At 42.3% G+C, this 25370-nt stretch overlaps 1 protein-coding gene across 5 annotated transcripts in view; it reads right to left on the reverse strand.

Annotated features, from left to right (window-relative positions):
• Positions 1-23789: 23789 nt before the first annotated feature.
• Positions 23790-25370, reverse strand: part of SEPHS1 (selenophosphate synthetase 1) — a 48138-nt gene continuing 46557 nt past the window's right edge. For all 5 annotated transcript variants that reach the window (XM_061582278.1, XM_061582276.1, XM_061582280.1 and 2 more), the window contains one exon: positions 23790-25058. In XM_061582278.1, the coding sequence (XP_061438262.1) occupies positions 24844-25058 (215 nt within the window). In that variant the 3' untranslated portion in view covers positions 23790-24843. The remainder of the gene's footprint in view (positions 25059-25370) is intronic.

A 25370-nucleotide genomic window follows, 5' to 3' on the forward strand; every position in this document is an offset into this window, starting at 1 on the left:
TTGATGTGACTAACAAACTAGGACCTTTGCAACCTAGTCCACTGATTCCAACTGCAATATACGAGTGAACTTTTGATAAACTATCTTTAAAAAAATAATGCATGTAACAGTATGGCGGGGGAGGAGAGGCAGGCGGGGACTGCAGAAAAAAATAGAAGAAAATTAAAGCCTCCACTGGGACTTGGGTCTTGGAAATTATTTTCTAGCACACCTTCGTAGCTTTTCTTTTAAAAGTCTTTGCTGTTTTGTATTCAGTATTTAATAGTCTATTCACATATATGTTAAAATAAATATTTTTAACGCTTTTTTAAAAAATATATTTTTAAAGAGGTTTTGTTTTAAAATCTTTTTAAGGATGTTTTGTTGTAATATATTTTAAAGTCTGTTTTTATGATGTTTTAGAGTCTTTTTAGTGCTTTTGTATGCCACCCTGAGTTCCTACTGGGAGGAAGGGGGAGATATAAATCTAATAATAATAATAATAATAATGAGGGGTTGCTAACCTTTTTAGGCCCGAGGGCCACATTCACTAGGAGCCACGTGCCAGTAGCGGGTGGGACCACCCACTACTCTTCTTATGCATGCTTATAGCAGAGGGGGATTATACCCCCACTCTCCACTCATCAAATTATCAATCTGATAACTAGGGAGTGGGCAATTTGCATCACCATCAGGACTCTGGGCTCCACCCCCTACAATGCTGTGTCATACTTTATTTTTTCTTTTTGCCACCACAGTAAAAATCAGTGGAGTCATGCAGGGGCAGAAAAAATTGCTGAGTGGGCCAATCAGGCGTCTTAACTGGGGTTCAGCCATCTTCATTTTGAAAAGTGATGCAACAGATCAACCCAAATGAAATTAGACCTTTACAGAGCAATCTTAAGTGGCATCATGGAAGAATGGAGCCATGAAGCCATTGCTGCTTTGAAAGCCGTGCTGCCTCTTGCTGGTCAGGAGTCAGGACTGGGCTGGGGGGTGGGAAAGTTTTTGTTTTTGTTTTTTTTACCATTTTTAGAGCAGTCCAAAGATAAGTCCAACTCCCATGCCATTTCATGGCTTTCTGCTAGCTACTGTTGTTGAAACTCACAAGCAGTAGCTTGTCACCCACATGGGCAGAGTTCAGACCACAGCCACAGTGGTGTTCCATCACTGGAGAGACAACTATGCTGCATTCCCCCCCCCCAAACTCCATCAACATTGGAGCTTCTGGTTATCACTGAATGGATAATCAGATCTTGTTTTAATTGTTAAAATCTACATCCATAGGAAAAAAATATTGGGAATAAGCACAATATTTTTATGTAGAGCTGCGTTGAGTTTTTTGCTGCTCAGAACTGTCCAGTAGAACAAAATAGGCCATTCTTCAACCTGGGGGAAGGGCTCAGTTCTTTGCTCTTAGAAGAAGAAAAATTCACTTTAGTAAAGGCTAGCAGCCTTGTACCCCGTGGTATTTGGGAATTCTAAGAAACTAAAAGTCAGAAGTCAGTGCAGTTTTGAAATCAGTGGTTAGTGTCAATGCAGTTTTGAAAGGTCCAGTCTGCCATCTTGATTCAAAATGGCATCTAATTGTATCCAAACAGATAAAAACCTGCTCTTTGATCTCAGGAACCATCATGTAAAATTTGGTTACATTCGCTTAAGATATTGTATTCCAAACCCTTGCAACTCCCTTTTATTTCAAAACTAGGTTGCCGTATGACATTGGGGGGGGGAGGGTGTTTGCTGTTTAGCAAATAAAAGTACAAAGTCCCTTGGTGTGCATGGAACTAGTCATGCAGTTTTTAGATCCTGACTGCTGTGTGCAATTCACTAGAAATCGGCTTGCTGCTGCTTACAAAGAGGAATGGCAACAAAGACAACTTTATATTCATGTATTCAATAGTATGCAAACAAACTTGCACAACCTAGGCAGAAAAACCAGATAAACTCAAACTCCTGCCAAACTATAACATTGCAGAATCTGAAGCAAATAAATAAAAACTCCTTGGAAGAGTCAGATAAGGCATAAAGCAAGCAAAACCCACTAGATTCAATGTCAATTCTACCCCTATCTCAACTTTGTTTTATCTTGGGGTCAAGTTTTAATTATTGCTTGACTGTTGATTATCTACACACACAGGAAGGTAGCAACATGATCCACTGTTCTTAAATTGACAGAAGCTGCGATCCTAAGAATATTCATTGGTAAATTTTACAAAAATCAAAGAGCAAATATCTACACTCAGGATGCCAGTCTATAAATTTCAAAATGCACCCAACTTGTGCAATTAACCAGTCATGTTCAGTTCTCTATTTTCTATTGTACCTATAAACAGCAAGATATAATACTAGAATCCTGGGTCATCCAATGAAGCTGTGTCTTTTCACACCCAGCAGGTAGTTTCATTATGCCAACTCTGGTGAAACATATACCTATAGTGCAACCACACCTGGAATGCTGTGTAAAGTTCTGGGGACCTCCCCACAAAAAGGATTTTTTTTCCTTGTTGGAATTGCTTGCCATTGCTCTTTTAGAATTTCCTTTTTTAGAAACTCCCACTCATCTTGGACTCCTTTTCTCATTAGGGGCGCTTGCCATGGAACCATACTTACAATTGTTCTGAGTTCATTAAAATCAGCTTTCCTGAAGTCCAGAGTGCGTGTATGGCTACTCTCAGCTTTTGCTTCTGTTAAAATCAAGAATTTAAGTATGGTGTGGTCACTTTTCCCCAGAGTTCCCGTAATTGCCACTTCATCCACCAAATCATCTCTATTGGTTAGAATCAAGTCCAGTATAGCTGATCCTCTGGTTGTTTCCTCCACCTTCTGTAGGAGAAAGTTATCTCCAACACAAGTCAGAAATTTCTTGGAGGGGCTGTGTTTGGCAGAATTTGTCTCCCAACAGGTATCAGGATAATTGAAGTCCCCCATTACTACTACATCATGCCACCTCGAAACATTGGCAATTTGCTTTTCAAAAGTTACATTCTCGTCTTCTCCTTGATTGGGTGGTCGGTAGCAGACTCCAAGCACCACATTCCTTTTAATCCTTGCCCCATTAATTTTAATCCAGATACTCTCGGTGGAACTACCAAACTCATCTTCCTGTATTTCTGTGCAGATATATATATATATAACATATAGTTAAGTAAACATAGTTAAGTAAATTAAGACTTAAGTAAATTCACATATATTTGCTTTCTTTAGGTAACATGTTCTCCCTCTGCTGTTATTAGAAATTTATAATCCACACTTCCTCCCCAAAGAGACCTCAGGGTGGCTCACAATATTACATAAAAATAATTTAAAACTAACGTAATAACATACTGCAGACAGCAGTTAAAACCAGCAATGTAAAAACATCATAAAACTGTCACACAATGTGTCTGAAGGAGGGCAAAGTTATGCAGGGCTGCTTCACCAATCTAATTAATGAAAATCCTGCTTAATTCATACTCTAGCTGAGATTTTCCTGGGCATGTTATTGGAGCATGTTCAGTAAGTACCCTTCAGGGTGGGCTGGCTTCTCTGAGAAGATTCTAGCACTCCAGCCCAACTCAAGAAGAGGAAGCTGCTCCAGAGGGAATTGGAAGGCCAGCAAACTATGTTATTTACAGGCCTCCTTTGATTGTTTTTAGGATCCAAGCAACAAAGAAAGATTTTATTTCCTGCACAAGAAAATAGCAGCAAACTTAAAGGCCTGTGAGCTCATTGTTGTTGTTTTGCACCCTGTTAATTGCTGGAAAAAAGGATAAACAGTAATTACTTTACTGCTATGAAGCAATAGCAACCAGATTAAGAGTATTATTGTCTGTTTTGTTAATATATGAGAACTATTATTTAGTTTCAATATACATTTAATTTTGATCCTTCTTGTTTCTTTGTTGCTGCAGCTATGGATGGGAATCACACTGTCAGAAAAGACTGAATCTGCCCACTTCTCCTAATTAATGTAGGGATATTTGTGGATTGAACAGCTGGTATAGCACAGTGGGGAGGAGTCTGGCTGAGAGTCCAGAGTCTGTGAGTTCAAATCACAACTCGTGTCTTCTGGGTGTCAAGGGCCAGCTAAAGATCACCCCAGTGAGTGGCTCAGGGGTTATGTGCTCTGCCACCTGTGGAGCCGTGGGCAAGCTGCATAGTCCCAAGGAGCCCAGTTGCCCCCCAGCTGGCAGTTGCAGACAAGGAAGGGGCAGGCTTGTGCAGCTGTGGCAAGCTGAGCAGGCCCTAGCCAGGTGGGGAGGACTAGCCTCAGAGGGAGGCAATGGTAACCCCCCTCTGAATACCGCTTACCGTGAACACCCTATTCATAGGGTAGCCATAAGTCGGGATCGACTTGAAGGCAGTCCATTTCCATTTGTGGGTTACACTTACATCCGGACTATTCTGGCTAAAATTGTGGGAAATTAGTGCCAAGGATACAATTACAAGTTAGCAATTTGCACCCTGCTATGCAGTAATACACTATTTTCTTATGCCTCCTTTTGTTACTATTTGTAGTTGAGGGGGTAGACACTAAGAAATTTGTGTAGCAAAGACTAAGTTCCTCAATCTTGTCATCTAAAATTATAGTCTGCTTTTGGAGTCTGAGAGGTGCTGTTGGAAAATAGGACATTCTATTCTGGCAAGATATGGCTGCATTTGACATTAGAAGGCACAAACTTTAATGAAAATGACAATTCTTATGACCTGATGGCTCTTCGTAGCAACATCATTATTCTGTAATTGTTGGATTGAAACAAAGACAGGAACGTATGTCATTACTCCCATTTTTCAAGAGTTTACAGCTTTGAGAAGCAGCCATCCGGTGGTCAAAATTCAAATTGAATCCTGGAGGCCTGTGCTGAATCATGTTTGCCTTCACAGATCAAAACCTTTATAGCCTGAATGGAGTGGGCCCCTGTATTTTAGGGAATGCCTTCTCCTTCATAGTACTTCCCATGCCCTTAAGCCCAAAAATGTAGGGAAGAACAGACATAGGGCCCAAATGCGGCCCTCCAAGCCTACTCGGCCCTCTGGGCTCTCCCCCAGGCCACACTCTTCAGCAGCCTTGCTTCGCACCCTTGAGTGTTCTTGCCTGGCTGAAATGTGTCCTTGAACTCGGATAATGACGCTTGCCTGGATGGAGGATAGAGAGGGGTGCGTGTGTGAGTCTATATATGAACTAGTCTACTTTACACAGATAAAATGTAAATTTGTTGCTTCATCCACTTTTGCCTCTGGCCCTGCCCGCTGCTGGCATGTGGCCCCTGGAAAATTGCCTACAAGGAAATAAGCCCCCTGCCTAAGTCATCAAATGAGATTCTGCTCTATGCTCTCCAGTTTAATGAGATAAGAATTGTTCAGAAATATTATGGACTTTTGACTATACAATGAAAGCTCAACATGGAACAATAGACCAAGACAACTTTGATAACACATGGTATATTTTTATTCAGTAAGTTAGAAACAGTTCATTATCTAAAGGAGGTGGTGGCAAGACCACTCCTTAAGAAACCCTGCCTGGAATCGGAAAAGCTGAATAATTACTGGCCGGTTACTAATATTCCCTTCTTGGGCAAGGTTCTGGTTGCAGGCCAGATCCAGGCTTTTTTGGATGAAAACAATTTTTAGATCCATTTCAATTGGGGTTTAGACCTGGCTTTGGCACAGAAACTGTCTTGGTTGCCAGGTATTATGACCTATGGTGGGAGATAGGGTGAGTGTGTCCCTATTAATGCTCCCTTTTTTAGTGGCTTTCGATACCATCAACCATGGTATTCTTCTGGAGCTGCTGTCTGAGTTGGGGTGGAAGATGCTGCTTTGCAGTGGTTCTGGTCCTACATGGTCACACTCAGGGTGGTGCTTGGGGAGTATTGTTTGGCCCCATGAACCCTTCAGTGCGGGAGTTCCTCAGGGTTCAGTTTTATTCCCCATGCTATTTAACATCTACATGAAACCACTGGGTGGGGTCATCCAGATATGTGAACTGTTATCAGCAATATGCTGACGACACACAACTCTATGTCTCCTTTATATCTCCAAGTGTGGCAGTGGATATACTAGACTGATGTTTTGTCTTGGTAATGGATTGGATGAGAGCCAATAAACTGAAGCTCAATCCAAACAAGTCCAAGGCACTGTTAGTGGGTGGTTCCCTAGACCAGATGGAAGGGATGTGTCCTGCTCTTGAAGGGGTTATACTCCATCTGAAGGAGCAGGTGCACAGCTCGGGGATACTTCTGGATCCATCACTGTTGCTTGAGGCTCAAGTGGCCTCAGTGGCGACGAGTACCTCCATCATCTTCAGCTAAAGGCCCAGCTGGTGGACAGGGATAGCTTAACGTCTGTTCTCTACACTCTGGTAACCTCTAGGCTAGATTACTGCAGTGATTTATAAATGGGGCTGCCTTTGAAGACTATTCAGAAAATACAGTGGGTGAAAAATTCAGCAGCCAGATTGTTTATTGGCGCAGGCGTCTGAGCACATCATACCAATTTTGGCACAACTGCACTGGCTACCAGTTAGTTTCCAAACTCAATTCAAAGTGTTGGGTTTGACCTACAAAGCCTTAATGGCTCAGGACTCCATTACCTCAAACACCGCCTCTCCCCCCATGAACCAACCCAGACCCTGCATTCAGTATCTGAGGCCCTTTGTGTGCTCTCTGTGGAGAAAGTGCAGAACATGGCGACACCTTCTCAGTGGTGGCCCCTGCTTATGGGAATGTTCTCCTTAGAAAGGCAATGCCTGGCACCATCATTCTCTATCTTTAGGTGCCTGGCAAAAACATTCCTCTTCACTCAGGCATTCGGCTCTTACGTTTTGGAGGCTTTTTGACATTGTAGCCTGTTTTATGGGGTAGGTTGTTCCACCATCTTATCTTTGTATTGTGCTGAACTTTTTGTTCTGTTTGTTTTATATTGATTTTAATATTTTTATTGTACATCACTTTGGGTTCATTTTTATTAAGAAAAACCACTAATAAATTTAATAATTAAGAAATCCACATTCTGGTCACAGGACTCTGGATAAACCTGCTGAGATGAAGAAAGAGGAAAAGAGAGAATGGTAAAGTCTCATGCACAAATACTAGTAACACTCAACATACTTACCTGGCTTTAAATGGTCTATACTTGGCTCTCACAGGGCATTCTAGGGGGAAAGAACAGTGAAGCCATCCAGCTGTTTGAACTTGCAAGTGAAATTGACTTTGGGAAGATAATGATTTTGCAATGAAAGAGGCTTAAATAAAGAAAAGCTTTCACCTGACTTGGATCTATTTATAAAATGTTTGCAGCTGCAATACAATACAAAATAAAGTCATCAACAGATTAACACCTTTATTAGGACCAAAAAGTTACCAATAGTCATTAAGCTTTGCATATCACTTCTTCAGGCTAAATGTTAAGGTATATGAAGTACATGAGGCCACCACCTCACTGAAGCTAAGCACATCTGGGTCTGAGCAGTGCATGGATAGGAGACTACCTGGGAACTCCATGTATACAGCCTTGGGTTCCATGATGAAAGAAAGGTGGGATACAAATGTAACGAAATTAAAAACAAAAATAGCGTAAGAGAGGGGGGTTGGGAGCATGGTAGAAAAGCCCTTGTGTAGTCTGTAGTGCAATTTCAGAAATGCAGAAGAGATAATTTTTAAGCTAGTAAATTCTAAGCCTGGGCCCATTTTGGGGTGGGAGGGAAGGACAAAAGGAAGCCTAATGTGATTTACGGGCAGAATTCTCAGGTATGTGAACTTAAAAACCGTTCTCAACTATGAACTATAAACGAGGCTAAAAGCTTCCTAAACTAAGAAAATCTGTCTCAATTGAAAGTGAAAAGAGCTGTTGGAGGGAGGTGCCCAGAATGACAAAACAAAAAGATAAAAAGTCACAATTTTATTCCGTTTGTGCAATTAAAATATGTAAAAAGCCCAACGCAATTTACATATTTTAAAATTTACATATTTTAATTGCACAAACAGAATAAAATTGTGACTTTTTATCTTTTTGTTTAGTCATTCTGGGCACCTCCCTCCAACCGCTTGTTACATTGAATGACATCCACCTTTTTCCACCCTCAATTGAAAGTGAAATAACTTCCATTACTATGAAAGCAACAGTGATCACTTCACTTGTAAATATTCACTATTCATTTGTAAATATGGTATGACCATTGTTCATCAGATATTGCTGTTCCTACGTCTTTTCTATTTTTATTCCAGATCAGTTGAAAAAATTGTCTGGTATCTACACTGCTATTTTTTTGACACCAAAGACATTTCTATTTTCCCAGGCTCTTTAAAGAACTTTTAGATCTGGATAACTCTTTTTCATGTTGCTTTTTAATGACATTTTAATTTTGTTTTATTTTATAATGATGATTGAATGATGTGGGTTTTATGTAAGCCATGCTAGAAAATGTTACATTCTTGCGACATAGCCATCTTTAGTCAAACCAAAGAACAGCATGAAATTCATCTGAGAAATGAGTTTGCAGCAGTAAGAAAAGTAGGACTATCAAACAAAAAAATAAAATTAGTAACCTGTTTAGATTATAAAACAAGTAACATCAGTCCCTTAAATAAGTGGAAGCAGTTAAGAAGTGGAAGCCTCCCACTACAAAGAAACAAGTAAGATAATTTCTAGGGCTATCAAGTTATAGATTTGTTCAACACTTTCGAATAGCTGTTCTATTGACAAGGAAAAATAAGCCTTGACAAGGCGGTATGGTCAGTGGAGTGTCAAGTTAAAAGAGGCTCTAATATCTATGTCCATTTTAAAAAGCACTAGATAATCAGAGGTTTTTTTTAATTGCAACTGATGTATCTAATGTGGGTTTACAGGAATATGAGGAATTAAACACCCTATTAACATACATTGGATAATGGAACGGACCAAGGAATTTCAGAAGAAAATCATCCTGTGCTTAATAGATTACATCAAAGCCTTTGATTGTGTAGATCATGAAAAACTATAGAGTGCTTTAAAAGAAATGGGGGTACCATAGCATCTGATTGTACTGATGCACAACCTATACTCTAGACAAGAGGCTACTGTAATGACAGAATATAGAGAAACCAATTGGTTTCCAATCAGAAAGGGTGTGAGATGGCTGTATTCTATCACCCTATTTGTTTATATGCAGAACATACGGAAAGCGGGATTGGGCCAAGATGAAGGAGGTGTGAAAATTGGAGGGACAAATATCAATAATTTAAGATATGCAGACAATATCATACTACTAGCAGAATCTAGTAATGATTTGAAATTAATGCTGTTGAAAGTTAAAGAGGAAAACAAAAGCAGGACTACAGCTGAACATCAAGACGACTAAAGTAATGTCAACAGAAGATTTATGTAACTTTAAAGTTGACAATGAGGACATTTAACTTGTCAAGGATTATCAATACCTTGGCATAATCATTAACCAAAATGGAGACAATAGTCAAGAAATTAGCAGAAGGCTAGAACTGGGGAGGGCAGCTATGAGAGAACTAGAAAAGGTCAAATGCAAAGATGTATCACTGAACTCTAAAGTCAGGATCATTCAGACCATGGTATTCCCGATCTCTATGTATGGATGCGAAAGTTGGACAGTGATAAAAGTGGGTAAGAGAAAAATCAACTCATTTGAAGTGTCGTGTTGGAGGAGAGCTTTGCAGATACCATGGACTGCGAAAAAGACAAATAATTGGGTGCTAGAACAAATTAAACCAGAACTATCATTAGATGCTAAAATGATGAAAGTGAGGTTATCATACTTTGGACACATAATGGGAAGACATGATTCACTAGAGAAGACAAGAATGCTGGGAAACCAGAATGCTGGGAAACCAGAAGGGAGCAGAAAAAGAGGAAGGCCAAAAAAGAGATGGATTTATTCAATAAAGGAAGCCACAGACCTGAACTTACAAGATCTGAAGAGGGTGGTTTAAAACAGATGCTACTGGAGATCGCCGATTCATAGGGTTGCTATAAGTCGTAATCGACTTGAAGGCACATAACATTATATAGTTGAGCAGAAAACTAATACCAAGGGAGGTGAGTCTGTCATCTATGCAGGAGTGTTTATCTACAATATGGACTATAGAATCCTGGGAAGTGTAGTTTGTGAAGGATGCTGAGAGTTATTAGGAGACTCCTATTCGCTTCACAGACCTCCAGTGGCCACTCAGCCCCTCTTCTGTGGATTGTAGCTCTGTGAGGGGAATAGGGCCTCTCCTTTGTTCTTGTGTGCCTTCAAGTTGACTACAACTTATGGCGACCCTATGCATCAGTGATCTCCAACAGCATCTGTTGTGAACCACCCTGTTCAGATCTTGTAAGTTCAGGTCTGTGGCTTCCTTTATGGAATCAATCCATCTCTTGTTTGGCCTTCTTTTTCTGCTCCCTTCTGGTTTCCCAGCATTATTGCCTTTCAAGTGAATCATGTCTTCTCATTATGTGTCCAAAGTATGAATCAATACCCTTCACAGGAGTCTTTGGGGGAAGCCATAACTGCCTAAAGTGAAATAACGGTCTGGTGCGGATGTAGCCAGGGACAGTTTTGGTTTAAATTTGGGTGGGAGACTACATGTGTCTGCTGTAGAATAAAAAGGTGGGAGAAACACTGAATAACAACGATACTGTTCACAATATTTTTCTTTTGAAAAGGAAAGGGGTTTTCCCTCTGCCCAGTGCCCACCCACCAAATCTCCAGCACTTCCTCTCCCCTCCCTGTCCCTCAAGTCGATTTCACGCATCCTAAGCATGATTGTACAGGAATAAATCCCACTGAACTAAAAAAGCATCCAAATGATCAAACCTGCCCTGCCCTGCCCTCCTCCTATCCCCTCCCCTGCCCTCCTCCTATCCCCTCCCCCTCCCTTCACTCTCCTGTCCCCTCCCCCTCCTCCATGGTCAGTTTTACCTATTCTAGCACATTACCAAATTCTTCCAAGCTACACAGGAAGTGGATTGGACTGTGAAAGACCAATGCAGATTGTGTTTGCATTTTGACAAATTTGTAGGGCAGTACATTATCTCAGAGAGGAGGTCAGGTCTCCTGCTCCCCTGGTGCATTCACTATAGCTGCCCAATTTCCCTGCTTTTTAAAGTTTGATAGAAATATCTGTAGGCTATAGGTATATTAGAGAGCCAGTGTGGTGTAGTGGTTAAGGTGTTGGACTACGACCTGGGAGACCACGGTTCAAATCCCCACACAGCCATGAAACTCACTGGGTGACCTTGGGCCAGTCACTGCCTCTCAGCCTCATGAAAACCCTATTCATAGGGTTGCCATAAGTCGGAATTGACTTGAAGGCAGTACATTTACGTTTACATAGGTACATTCTTAAACCACAAGGTTTTTTTTGCCTATTAGTGAATTTCCCTGCTTTTTAATCCGGGAGGTAAGAAATGGGATCCTGACCAAGTTTGCTGAGAATGGACTGATCATTCGCATGCTTATTGAGTTCAGTGGGATTTACTCCCCTGCAATCATGCTTAGGATAGGTGAAACTGACCACAGGGGATGGGAGGAAACGCAGAGGGGAAGACTAGGATGGGAGCAGGAAAGGAGAGAGAGGAGAGGAGGACAGGTTCAAACATTTGCATGTTTATTGACTTCAGTGTGATTTACTCTCGTGCAATCATGCTTAGGATAGGTAAAACTGACTGGGGGAGGGAGGGCTGGAATAGGCAGGGGAGACGGAAGAAGAGGGGAGGAGAGGAGGAAGGGAGAGGAGAGGGGAAGGACGGGGAAAACAGGTCTGATCACTTGCATGCTTATTGAGTTCAATGGGATTTACTCCTATGCAATCAGGGTTAGGATAGGAAAAACTGACCATAGGGAGGTTGTTAAGCAAGTGTTTCTGAGTTCAGGACTATAGGTTTGTAAGGTTTTGTTTTGAAATGAGCTTATGGGAAGGGGGGTATTTTCAATTTAACATTGCGGAATGTGAAAAGTCCTTGCTGGCTATAGTATACAGCCACTCCTGTGGCTATATAATAAATACTAAAATGTTTTCTCCCCTTCCAGAACCAGTCACCAAGCAAGTACTGCTGAACAGGCCTGCAACATACTAACACTACAAGATCTCGAACTTGCACTCTGACATAATAGGTCATAAAAATCATTTCTAAAGTACAAAACAGTCACATACACAGCATTTCTCCACACCCTCACTATAAAAGTGAAGACACACTAATACTTAAAATGTCTCCTGAGAGTAACGATTGCCCTAAATATAATTGGCATATCTACAAGGTCAGTTTTCACATGGCATATCACTGCATAATTTCCCACAAGAAAATTTCCAATAGTCTGCTTTCATGTGGAGAAGATAGAGCCTGAACTGAAGTACATGTATATCTGTTTATATACTGTTGCTGCAATTTCTGTGGTCATGGCGGTTTCCTCACATGTGCAATATCTGTGTGTTGAAAATCTGAAGGCATTGTAATTGGATTATCAACTAGGCTTTAAGAGGCAGCAATTGTTAGCAAATCCAAATGGGCAACACTATTGACCTAGTTTTCCTGTGGAAAACAGAATGCAGCTGAATATCCAGATCTATACTCTCATTTTTTGGCCACCTTTAGGACTGAAAAAACAGAATGGACCATTGGTCTCACCTGAAGGGTGATTTTCCTATGAGTACGGACATCACAGCGGGTATTAGCTCCACCTATTGTGCGAAGGCAAGAATGTCTTTGAAGTCAAGACTAGGGGCGTCAGGCCCCTCCCACTCTCCAGTTCATTCGCAGCGAGTCTAAGGAGAAATATCTAAAAATACAAGAACAAGGCAAACAGGCCTGGCAGCAGGAAAATAACACAATAGTACCATGCATAGTAACATGACTCCAACATAGCGGTATAACAGAACAAGAAGTCTTGACTTCACTCTTAAATTTAAATATAATAGCGTAACAGTAATATAGAACACATTAGAAAATATATAGTCATCCTCCAACTGGAAGGGTCGTGATGTCCGTACTCATAGGAAAATCACCCTTCAGGTGAGACCAATGGTCCATTTTCCCTATGAGTCCGGCCATCACAGCGGGATGTACCAGAGCAGCCCATACAAGGAGGGACCACCCACGTGTTAATCGACATTAAGAACCTGTTGCAACACTCGTCTGCCAAAAGAAGCGTCAGCAGAGGCATAGCGATCAATTTTATAATGCCTTATAAACGAGTGTGGGGTAGACCAGACTGCAGCCCTACAAATATCGGCAACAGGAGCATTAGTGGCAAAAGCAGCCGAAGTGGCAGCTGACCTGGTAGAATGAGCAGTTATACTAGCTGGAACTGACAGCTTCAGAGACTCATATGCTAAAGTAATACATGCCCTTAACCAACGGGATAAGGTAGAATTGGATACTTTGAGAGCTATTTCGCTAAGGGCGGTATATAAATTGAAATAATAATAAAATAATTTATGTCCCATAGACCTTGGATGAATGGATACAAACAGAGACTCCGTTCGTCGAATCTCTTGGGTCCTAGACAGGTAGGTCTTGAGAGCCCTCCGGACATCTAACGAATGCCAAGCCTTCTCGAGAGGATGGATAGGATTCGGGCAAAAGGAAGGCAAAACAATGTCCTGGTTGCAATGAAAAACTGAATCAACCTTGGGACGGAAGGATCAGTCTTCAGCACAACAGAGTCCTTATGGAAGATGCAGAGGTGTTGAGCAGAAGACAATGCGCCCAACTCTGAAACGCGTCTGGCAGATGTGATTGCGATCAGGAACAAGACCTTGAAGGACAGCATACGTAGGGGCACAGTCCTGATGGGTTCAAACGGAGGGCGTTGCAAAGCCTGCAAAACTTTCGGCAAACTCCATGAGGGAAACCGATGGACAACAGCCAGAGAGCGTAGGGCGACTCCCCTCAAAAAACGTTTGATGAACGGATGTGAGGAAATAGGAGCTCCAGGAGAGGACACTGAGAGAATGGACGACAGAGTGGACGCATGTCGACGTAGAGTGTTGGGTCGAAGTCCCATCATAAAGCCGCTATGAAGAAATTGCAGCACCTGATGCACAGTGGCCTGGGATGGATCATGGTGGTGGGACTGACACCACTTGGAGAAAGCCACCCAGGTATGTTGATAAATACGAGTGGTAGATGGTCTTCTCGAGGCCAAAATAATATCAATCACAGCGTCAGACAGTCCAGCTGACCTCAAATGTCCCCGTTCAAACGCCACGCTGTTAGATTGAGCCAAGTAGGGTCCTGGTACCATACTGGACCCTGGGATAGGAGGTCTGGCCTGACTGGAAGTGTCCAAGGCTCCATCATTGACATTGCCAGAAGATGTGAGAACCACGGTCGGCGTGGCCAAAATGGTGCTATCAGAACCAGCTGTGCCCTCTCGGTTCGCGCCTTCCTCAAGGTTTTGGCTAACAATGGTATTGGAGGAAAAGCGTACAAGAGACCGTCTGGCCACGGTATTGTCAGAGCATCCATTGCTTCCGCTGTTGAATCCAGGTATCGGGCAAAGTACCTGGGAAGCTGGCAATTGCGACTGGAGGCAAACAGGTCAACTGAGCATTCGCCGAACCGACTCTGAAAACGATGGAAAATGGCTGGGTGAAGTTTCCATTCCCCCGGAAAAACCTGTTGTCTGCTGAGCCAGTCTGCTGTCACATTCCAAATCCCTCTGAGATGTTCTCCTTTCAGGGATTGTAGATGATGTTCTGCCCAGACAAAGATGAGGGAGGCTAGGTGCTGCAGAGGACGAGACCTGGTGCCCCCCTGTCTGTTCAAATGTGATTTTACACACGTGCTGTCTGTTCGAATGAGGATATGGTCCAAAGGGAACAGAGACTGAAAATGAAGTAGAGCTAAATGTACAGCCTTTAGCTCCAGCCAGTTGATGCTTTGAGTCTGCTCTGTGGTGGACCAAACCCCCTGAACATACTGGGAGTTGCAGTGGGCTCCCCAGCCGATGAGGCTGGCATCTGTGGTTACAACAGTTCTGTGTGGTTCTCTGAACGGCGTGGCCTTGGAGAGGCGTTGGGACCTCGTCCACCAGCGGAATGATAGGTGCAGCGCGGGGGTCAAGTGAACTTTGCGATGGTTGGAGCTGGCAATGTCCTGTTGAAAGGGCAGTAGAATCCACTGAAGATGCCGAGTGTGGGCTCGAGCCCATGGCACCATATGGATTGTAGAAATGAACATTCTGAGCGCCCTGGCTAGAAGCATGACATCTGCTGATGTTTGGTGCATCAGGGACCTTGCGATGCTTGTGATGGCAGTGATGCGATCTGGAGCCAGGAATACCATTGCCTGCAGGGTGTCCAACATTGCCCCTAGATATAGTAGGCGTTGAGTTGGTTGGAGATGGCTTTTGTCGAAGTTGACAAGCCAGCCGTAGGTCTCTGCCCTGGAAGCGTCGGTTCCAGGAGCCCCTGAATGAATTGGGGTCATAGGATCTGAAGTTGCGGCCTCGTCCTCCTGGCCGCGTTCCTTGAAAGGGCTGGTTAGTACAGAAGGAAGGAGATCGCCTGAAAGGCCTGTGGTCGATGTTCTGGACAGTGGCCAGAACCGGTTTGTGGGCGTCCTTGGGATCAACCAGCAGTGCCTTCAGAGCTTCCTCGCCGAAGAATAATGATCCGGAGTAAGGAGCCCTGGACAGATTCATTCTGGCCGCTGAATCAGCTTGCCAGTGGCGAAGCCAGAGGGTCCTTCGAGCAACTATCTGAGCCGTCATGGCTCGTGCCCCCAATTGAGTGGTATCCAAGGTGGCATCGGCCACAAAAGCTGCTGTCTTACGCAACTTTACCAGTGACCTTCTGAGGGCGACAGGATCAGGGCTAGTGTCCTCTAGAAGATCATCTAGCCACATCATAGCTGCTCTGGAGAAAATGGAGGCTGAAGCGGAGGCACGCGTGGAGAGGGCAGTGGCCTCGTGATTTTTGCGGAGGGCGAAGTCTATTCATCGCTCAGTAGTGTCCTTTAGTTGGGAATCCCCTTCCCTGGGCAAGAGAGAACGTGAAACTAGGTGAGCGATTGGTTCATCTATGCCAGGGACGTCTAACTTGGTGGCAAAGTCCGGAGCTAGGGCGTAAAACCTGTCAGCCAGGTTCTTGAAGCGGCAAGAATGGAATGGGTGAGCCCATTCTTTAGAGGCCAATTTGGCAATCGGGTCCAGCACCGGGATGTAATGTTCAGTAGGTGCAGGGGATTTGAGAACCTTGGCCCCTTTGATGGCTGGGGTGGAGGAAGTTGAAGGCGCAGTCTGGAGACCAAGGGTATTAACTACCCTGCGTGCCAGGGGCTGATAGTCTGAAGCATTAAACAAGCGATACGATGTATCCTCCTCATGATCTGAATAGTCGCTCCAGTCATCTCCTTCAACGTGGTCAGTGAAGGATGACTCCTCCGCATACGAGGCTTCGTCAAAAACTCTGCCTCTGGCTACATCAAAGGGGTTAGGTGAACAGGAAGGATGAGCTTCATGACACGCACGTTGGTCCATGTTGAGTTGGGGTATGGCAGGAGCTTGTGGTGGTGACTGCATTTGGGTGAAAAATGCCAGCATGGCTTGAAGTTGGAAGAGGAAATCAGGGGACGGCAGCAGCCCAGTTGTGGTAGATGTTTGTGCCTGAGTGGCTATTGGCGCAGATGTTTGGGACGGTAAAACAGAGGGAGGCTGGTTAGGCGAAGGCTGAGTGGGGAAGCCAGCAAAATCTTCCTCGTCAGAGGAAGCAGCAGGGGAATGAAGTATATCGCTTATGTGTGCCTGAGTTGCTGTGGTAGTAGTGGGGGTTGGCACAGAGGCATAGCGTGGCCGCTTTGGTTTGCTATGGCTTGAAAGATGTTTTGTCTTAGCCATTGCTTTAACATGCTTAGACTTAGTCGCCTTAGATTGTTGCGGCTGGGCTGTTTGTGACATGCCTGGCTGATCTGGCATCATATTGGCTGATTGCGACATGCCTGGCTGTTCTGCCATCTTATATTAACTTGGGTGCAGTACACGGCCACGGAAGGGGCAGGATGTAAAGACCCGAACTGGCACAGTGTACGACCACGGAGGGGGTAGGATACACTGGCAGATGGCTAAGTGCACGGCCACAGAGGGGGCAGGATGCACTGTGGTATCAGCGTTAGGATAATATAGGCTGTATAATATAGGCTGTATTTTAGGCTTGGTACACGGCCACAGAGGAGGCAGGATGTACAAAATATAGTTCAGATTAGTGCTGTAGGCTGGATTTCAGGCGTGGTACACAGCCACAGAGGGGGCAGGATGTACTGAATATAATTCAGATTTAGTACAAGTCAGCCACTGATATTAAAGCTCCAGCGTTGATAATACTGAATATAATTCAGATTTAGTACAAGTCAGCCACTGATATTAAAGCTCCAGCCTTGATAATACTGAATATAATTCAGATTTAGTGCAAGTCAGGCGCTGAAATTAAAGCTCCAGCCTTGATGATACTGAATATAATTCAAATTTAGTACAAGTCAGCCACTGATATTAAAGCTCCAGCCTTGATAATACTGAATATAATTCAGATTTAGTATAAGTCAGCTCCAGCCTTGATAATACTGAATATAGTTCAGATTTAGTACAAGTCAGCCACTGATATTAAAGCTCCAGCCTTGATAATACTGAATATAATTCAGATTTAGTACAAGTCAGCCACTGATATTAAAGCTCCAGCCTTGATAATACTGAATATAATTCAGATTTAGTACAAGTCAGCCACTGATATTAAAGCTCCAGCCTTGATGATACTGAATATAATTCAGATTTAGTACAAGTCAGATTTAGTACAAGTCAGCCACTGATATTAAAGCTCCAGCCTTGATGGTACTGAATATCATTCAGATTTAGTACAAGTCAGCCACTGATATTAAAGCTCCAGCCTTGATAATACTGAATATAATTCAGATTTAGTGCAAGTCAGGCACTGATATTAAAGCTCCAGCCTTGATAATACTGAATATAATTCAGATTTAGTACAAGTCAGGCGCTGAAATTAAAGCTCCAGCCTTGATGATACTGAATATAATTCAAATTTAGTACAAGTCAGCCACTGATATTAAAGCTCCAGCCTTGATAATACTGAATATAATTCAGATTTAGTATAAGTCAGCTCCAGCCTTGATAATACTGAATATAGTTCAGATTTAGTACAAGTCAGCCACTGATATTAAAGCTCCAGCCTTGATAATACTGAATATAATTCAGATTTAGTACAAGTCAGCCACTGATATTAAAGCTCCAGCCTTGATAATACTGAATATAATTCAGATTTAGTACAAGTCAGCCACTGATATTAAAGCTCCAGCCTTGATGATACTGAATATAATTCAGATTTAGTACAAGTCAGATTTAGTACAAGTCAGCCACTGATATTAAAGCTCCAGCCTTGATGGTACTGAATATCATTCGACTTTAGTACAAGGCAGCCACTGTATTAAAACTCCAGCCTTGATGATACAGTCACAGTAGATTTGTGTGTGAGGAAGCCCTGTGTAAGTCTGTCTACAACACACAGACAACACACATACAGATAGCTTGCAGGGAAGGTATCCGTTGGTTAATAAAGGGGTTAACAAAAAAGGCGGGAAATTTGAATCCCACAAAAATGGCACCCGGAAAAGAAAGGGCGGGAAAAATGATCTAAAAATGGCGGAGATAGACGGAGCAATGGCGGCCGTCTGATAATGAACTGGGGGAAGGGTAGCCCAGCACAGTCTCGCAGGGGGAGCCGCGGGGTGATAGCCGCGCTTGCGGCTCTAAAAAACCCCAAGAAGGAGACTGCTGAGAGGAGCAGGAAGGCAAGCCGCTGCCGCCGCCGGCTGCAGAGCTCTCCACGGCGAAAATTAAAATCACAGAGATAGAGGCTCCGGAGAGGCAGAACCCTGGCAGGCTGAATTAAGGCGGCAGGCTGAAAAGGGCAGGGAGCCGCAGCCGCAAGCTCCCGCCTGGAAGAGAACCGCAGCCGCGGTCCCTTCAAAAGCTCCACAGAGCGCGGCTTGATCCGATGGATGGCAAAGCCAGGGAGGGAAAGGCTCAAAAACAGCCAAAAAAGGTAGAGAACTGCAGCCGCGGTCTCTGTGGGGACCCTCAGACAAGCAAGGGAAATAAAAGTAAATGAAAGGCTCCAAAACAGCCAAAAAAGGTAGAGAACCGCAGCCGCGGTCTCTGTGGGGACCCTCAGACAAGCAAAGGAAATTAAAGTAAATGGAAGGCTAAACACAAAAAACATGGAGAACCGCAGCCGCGGTCTCTGAGGGAACCCTCAAAAGAAGTAGAAATAAACTTAAATGAAGTTAAACAGAAAAACAGGGAAAGGATGGACTGGGGAGACACACAAGTAACACTAGGTTCGCACCCAGTCAGAACAAATAAACAGACAAATCACGAAAAAACTTAGCTAAATGCTACGCTATAGTATCTCAATCTTGTTCGTACGAAGGCAAGAATGAACTGGAGAGTGGGAGGGGCCTGACGCCCCTAGTCTTCACTTCAAAGACATTCTTGCCTTCACACGATAGGTGGAGCTAATACCCGCTGTGATGGCCGGACTCATAGGGAAAAACACTCTTCTGGCATTTATGGATGCTTCTCAGAGTAACAAAGTACACGTTCCAATATTCAAAATTAAACTTTTAGAGATATTCTACAACAAAGAACACATTTTAAAAAGTAACAAGAAGAAAACATTATTCCAAAGAGTTTAGATAAGTTATGTATGGTGTGAGATAATTCTTAAACATACAACACAGCTATCCTTTGATAAGTGGTGGTATCCAGGACAGTCGGTTACATTCATGCTGACCTATTATTGGCAGAGGGAAGTTATGATGCTGTCAGTATTGACTTTATTTTTTCATCAGGGACTAAATACTATTCAATTAATAAAAACCCTTTTGGTTTAACATGTTGTGTTAAGGGTTTCCCATGTTCACAAGCTACAGTATGGTAGGGCGTTACAGTTTACATGAAATTATGTAAGATGCAACATACAACTTATCTTGTGCCTGTTAAGTGACTAATTTATTAAGAAAAAACAAAGTCAAAATTGTGATGAAGATGCTGGAGAATTCACAACTTATTGGAAGAAATCATAAATGTCATGTTTTTGAATTCTCCTTCCCTGCCCAGAAAGCATAACTAAGTGGCTGAACCCTTTCCTATTATGATAGTGGCGGCTAGGATTAACCTTCTGTGACAAAATGGTTATTTCCATTTTAAAGTTCTGTTTATATCTGCAGTTATGGTATATGACAGGTAAATGGAGGCTCTACACAAAATAGCTGCTTTAGAATTGCACAGTTGTTCCCTATAATAAGGAGCTATGCATTATTCTAGACAGTGTCATAAATTAAAGTTGTGGGCACTAATTTAATCACAGTATTAAAATACCAGATTATTTCAATCTGTCTGGAGGCCTTGATCCTCTTGGCCTACTTAGTTCAGTTTCTAAATCCTTTTGAGTCAGTTGGGCCGAGATGAAGCCGTATCTCATTCTAAAAGTCTGAGATATTGCCTCCTAAAGAGCCTGTGTGGAACTGAACCTTTAAGAGGTCTAGTCCTGTGACATGATACAGTAGGGCCCCACTCATATGGCAGGTTAGGTTCCAGACCCCCGCCGGAAAGCAAAAACCGCCAAAAAGCGGATCAGCTGTAGTACAGGGGTCTGGAACCTAACCCGCTGATCGCACCAGAGAAGATCAGATCTTCCCCTCCTCGGGTGCGATCAGCTCGAGCAGGAGTCTGATCGTGCCAGAAGAGAATATCAGCTGTAGCACGCTACAGCTGATCTTCCCCTCCTCAGGCGTGATCAGCTTGAGCGGGGGAGACTGATCACACCAAGAGATCAGCTGTAGCATGCTGGAGTGTGGGAAGCTCCAGCCCCCCCTCCAGCTGATCGCCCCGCTGGCACCATATTAGCGGAATTTGTTGGTTGTTTAGAGTGCTAGAGTTCCCAGGCGGTAGGTTTCCCATACAGAGTCCCAGTCTGGTCCAGCCCTCTTACGTCTCGTTCCAGCAAGAATCCACAGATACACAGGAACAGATATTTAGGAAGAGCTTTACTTCTTGCATAAAGTTCTTGGTGACAAACCAGTACACACATACGCTATACACTATTGCCCTTGGGCTGATTAGGGCTCATTATGTCCAGCTGTGTGGCTGATGCAATCCTTCTCTAATCTGTTACATAGTTAACACTTTCATTCCCTGTTTAATTCTTTGTGAAGCAACATAGCCCAACAGCCCTACTGTACTTTCATCCCCTAGATTTCTTATGATGAAATGAGATTCACATATATAGTTTAAGGCAGCTTCCCCCAGCCCTTCAGTCTAAGATTGTAAATGTTAAAAAAAGTTTTATTATTACGTTGATATGCCATATTTCCTCCAAGGAGCTCAAGGTGGCTTATATGGTTCTCCCCCATCTATTTTATTCTAACAATTCTGTGAGGAAGGTTCGGCTAAGATACACAATGACTGGCCCAATATGACCCAGTGAGCTGCTTGGCCAAGTGGGTATTTGAATCCTGGTTATCCCAGGTCCTATTCCAACATTTTAACTACACCAAACTAGTTTTCTTTATAAATTCTATTCGTTGTAAAATTAAAATAATTTGTTGGGTCAGTATGAAATTTAGAATCTAAATTTTAGGCAAATTTCACTTGGTCTTTTAGTTTGACACTAGGCTTGGTGTGTGCATGTATTGGGGAGATGTGTCCAGCCAAAAATTTGTCATATGTACTTGTAGCAAGTGTTTGTGGAAGTTGTACCTGTAGCATTTCTGCCTACACATTTTATATTTGTTAGGGATTAGTTGTCTGCAGCTGTTGTATGTCACAAGAATTTTGGAAGATGCCCCAAATGATATGCGACTAAGCACTGACACAGTACAAATACCATTTGTGATAAAATCTTCACATCAGCATGAGTGTGCATTTTTACAGCAACTTGATTGGCATAAGTAGTGGGTTGTAGTCAACCAAACCCTACTCAAGAGTAAATCAGTTGAAATTAATGTACCTGTTAGTCATGTCCATTAACTTCAGTGGGTCTGCTGTTGAGTACAACTAGCATTGAATACCATCCGGTGAGTAGTAATCTCACCATATTATTCAGCCATACTAGCTAAGAGGCGAGAGTCATTGCGACATCATTTGACAAGTTTTCTGAACCCTTGAGGAAGACCTGCATGGTAGAAACTCATTTGGTTTTGGCTGTTTGTCACATAAGTATAGAGAGCCAGTGTGGTGCAGTGGTTAGAGTGTTGGACTACGACCTGGGAGACCAGGGTTCAAATCCCCACAGAGCCATGAAACTCACTGGGTGACCTTGGGCCAGTCACTGCCTTTCAGCCTCAGAGGAAGGCAATGGTAAACCACCTCTGAATACCTCTTACCATGAAATATTTATACATAGGGTCGCCATAAGGTTGTGATCAACTTGAATCCATTTCCACTTTTCACATTATTGATGAATTTTGTATATGGACATTTGGTTTTAAATGTATTCGTTGTATTAAAGTGTGCTATTTTTTCCATAATATGAATAGTAGTTGTTCACAACAATTTCTCCTTTTGTTCCTACCCAATGTGTTTTTGTGGGTTGTTTTCCTCCTCTCTCTGTACAGTGTGCAAGGAAGAACAATAGCTTAAGTTCTAAAAAGGCACAGGGGAAGTTTGCTTAAAGATTAGTAACTAAAAGCACTATATTGTGCATGTTTACTTAGAAGTAAAACCTAGTCAATCAGGTAATATATAGCTCACAGCGTGTCTTTGGGCCAGTCACTGCCTCACCCCCCAACTTACCTCACAGGGTTATTGTGAGGATAAAATGCAGCAGAGAACCTTATGTGCCATCTTGAGATCCTTGGAGTAAACCTGTGTGAGAGAGAGATGTATATCTAATACCCCCCTCTCTCATTTCCTTCCCCTGACCCAAGTTCCCTTCTGTCCCTGACACAGCCACACTCTGATTTCCATCCCACCCTCTTTGACCATCACTCACGCAACATTCCATTCCAATCCTCCTTACTTCACCTTCTGTCACAATGGGTTTGTTCTGAGCATGTGTTGGGGACACCCTCATGAAATCCTACTGGCTAACATTGGCCACAAAAATGCCTTTTTAACTATAAATACATTACACAACTCATGGGTAGTGGTACGTATTAGACTTTCCTAAAACAACCTTTCCCAAAAGGAACAGTACAAACTGAGAGGGTTTTGTGGACAAAACCACCCCAACAAAATCTATGGAAGGAAAAAAAAACACCACCTGTCGACTTCCCAGTCACTCAACATACAAACCATCCTCAAACTTGCTTCTCTTACATATTGTCAAGTTTCAGATCAGTCTTTTGAACCATTTTTCTAACTATATGTCATAGAACCTACTGCTCATCTTCACTCATTATATTGGTGGGATGAGATTTAGCCAACTCATTCTTAACACAGAGCCTCAATTGTGGCCCTGTAATCCTATAATTTTAAGTTTTAGCATTCATGCTCTTGAAAAAAAAATTTAAACTCCCTTAGATAGTACATTTCCATAATTTATAATCCAATATATGCCCATTCATGGAGTTCACTGGGGCTTACTCAGAGGTAAGCAAGTACAGGATTGCAGCCTTAGAGGTAATTTGGCTGTAAAATAGCCATTGGATAAAACTGCTTTCATTTCACACCTATCAAGAGTACAAGTATTCATACCAGAATTGGAAATGGCAAAGTAATTTACTCACCACCTTTCGCCAACCAGAAAGCTTAGGCATAAAATTTAAAAGGTCATCCGCTTGTACAAGAGCAATAAAAAATTAAATATTTATTCAAATAATAAGCTTTAAGTTCAGACTGCAATGTTGGCAATGTAGATATTAAACACATCACAAAAGCGTGCACAAAAATGAATTTTGAGCATAGAACAAAAGTACTAGGCATTATACTAGACAGCTGCTGATTTTAAGAAAACAAAAACAAAAGATTTATAATAATCACTATACAAAATATAAAATGTATTAAACACTACCATCCACAAAACAGTTTTTTCAATTGGTTATATTTAAAAATTATTTGTGTAGTTAATCATATAGTGAATTGTAAATGATTATACAATAACCTCCATTTGGCTGGCAATACCTTGTTGCTCTACAGCACATCCAATCACGTTGCAAAACTGAGCATCATCATTTATACCATCAATAAAGGAAACAAGTATTGATAATACACGTAAATATTGTCCGATCTACAAAGAACAAAATTATTTTTCCTTCAACTCTGAAGTGCTTCCATGCAAAGTCAGCACTTGCTTGTTTTTAACAGAGTGTACTACCAAGTAATGTCCAGGGTTGTAGATGCTCATGAGTAAGACTTTTACAAATCAAAGACTGAATGTAGACATGCAACCCTCTTGGCTACTGGATAAAAGCACTGTGCATCACTTTATCAAATTTATTGCCTTTCAGGAATTTCATTCAAGGCATTCGAAATTAGACCTAATGATAAATATACATATAGTGAAAAAGGACACAAACTGCTATTTGACACCACTATTGGTAATGTCTGTGCTACGTGAAAGCACCTTTTTTAAAAAGAGCCTATGCGGCAAGAAATAAGTGTCTAAAGATTCAAAATGAATCAACAGTATTGGATAACAATATAATTCTCAACTCAGAAGCTGCCTCAAGATTAGGTGCATCTTCAGTTAATGTAACAGGAAAAAAAGGCAATGGGTTTTATTTTATTAAACGCATCCACTCAAACTGACCTAAGGCCACCAGATTTGCAGACACAATGTGTTTCTTTTTCTCTTTTTACAGTTCTTTAGGCTGTAAAATGGTAAAGGAATAGATCTATTTAAAAAACAAAAACAAAACAAAAATAGCTATTCATCTCGATTAAGAAGTTGCCCCAGGCGTTGGGTTCACGTTCTGAGTAGCCACTTGTGGTGCAACCTCAATGATTCGAGGTTTGTCTATAATTCTGGCAGTGCGATTGCCCTTTTCTACAATCCCAATAATCCATGCTTGGTGACCTTCACCATATTTTGGAGACTTGATTTCAGCGCAGAAACGTGCTGCCTGTTCACGTGGTAAACAAATAAGGAGCCCTCCTGAAAGGAAAAAGGATTAAAATTAGCTCCTATTTACAATTTCAGACCAGAAGTTACTGCAGACTCTCTCAAAATTACTCCAGTCTTAATCTGACTACTTTTAGTGGAAGCTGGCAATAGCTAGTTGAGCGAGAAACAATATAACAGTATGGACATAGCACCTCTCTTTCTCATGTTCATGGATCCTGCCAAGGCACAAGAGAAGAGGCCTCTATTTTTCATTAGATTTTGCTTCCTTGCATCTATCCTTTGTGGATATTTGGGCATGTTGGGTGGAACTGATGGAGTTCAAATTCACCAATATCTGGAGGC

Source organism: Rhineura floridana, chromosome 8 (assembly GCF_030035675.1).
Source record: "Rhineura floridana isolate rRhiFlo1 chromosome 8, rRhiFlo1.hap2, whole genome shotgun sequence".
Taxonomy (NCBI): Eukaryota; Metazoa; Chordata; class Lepidosauria; order Squamata; family Rhineuridae; genus Rhineura; species Rhineura floridana.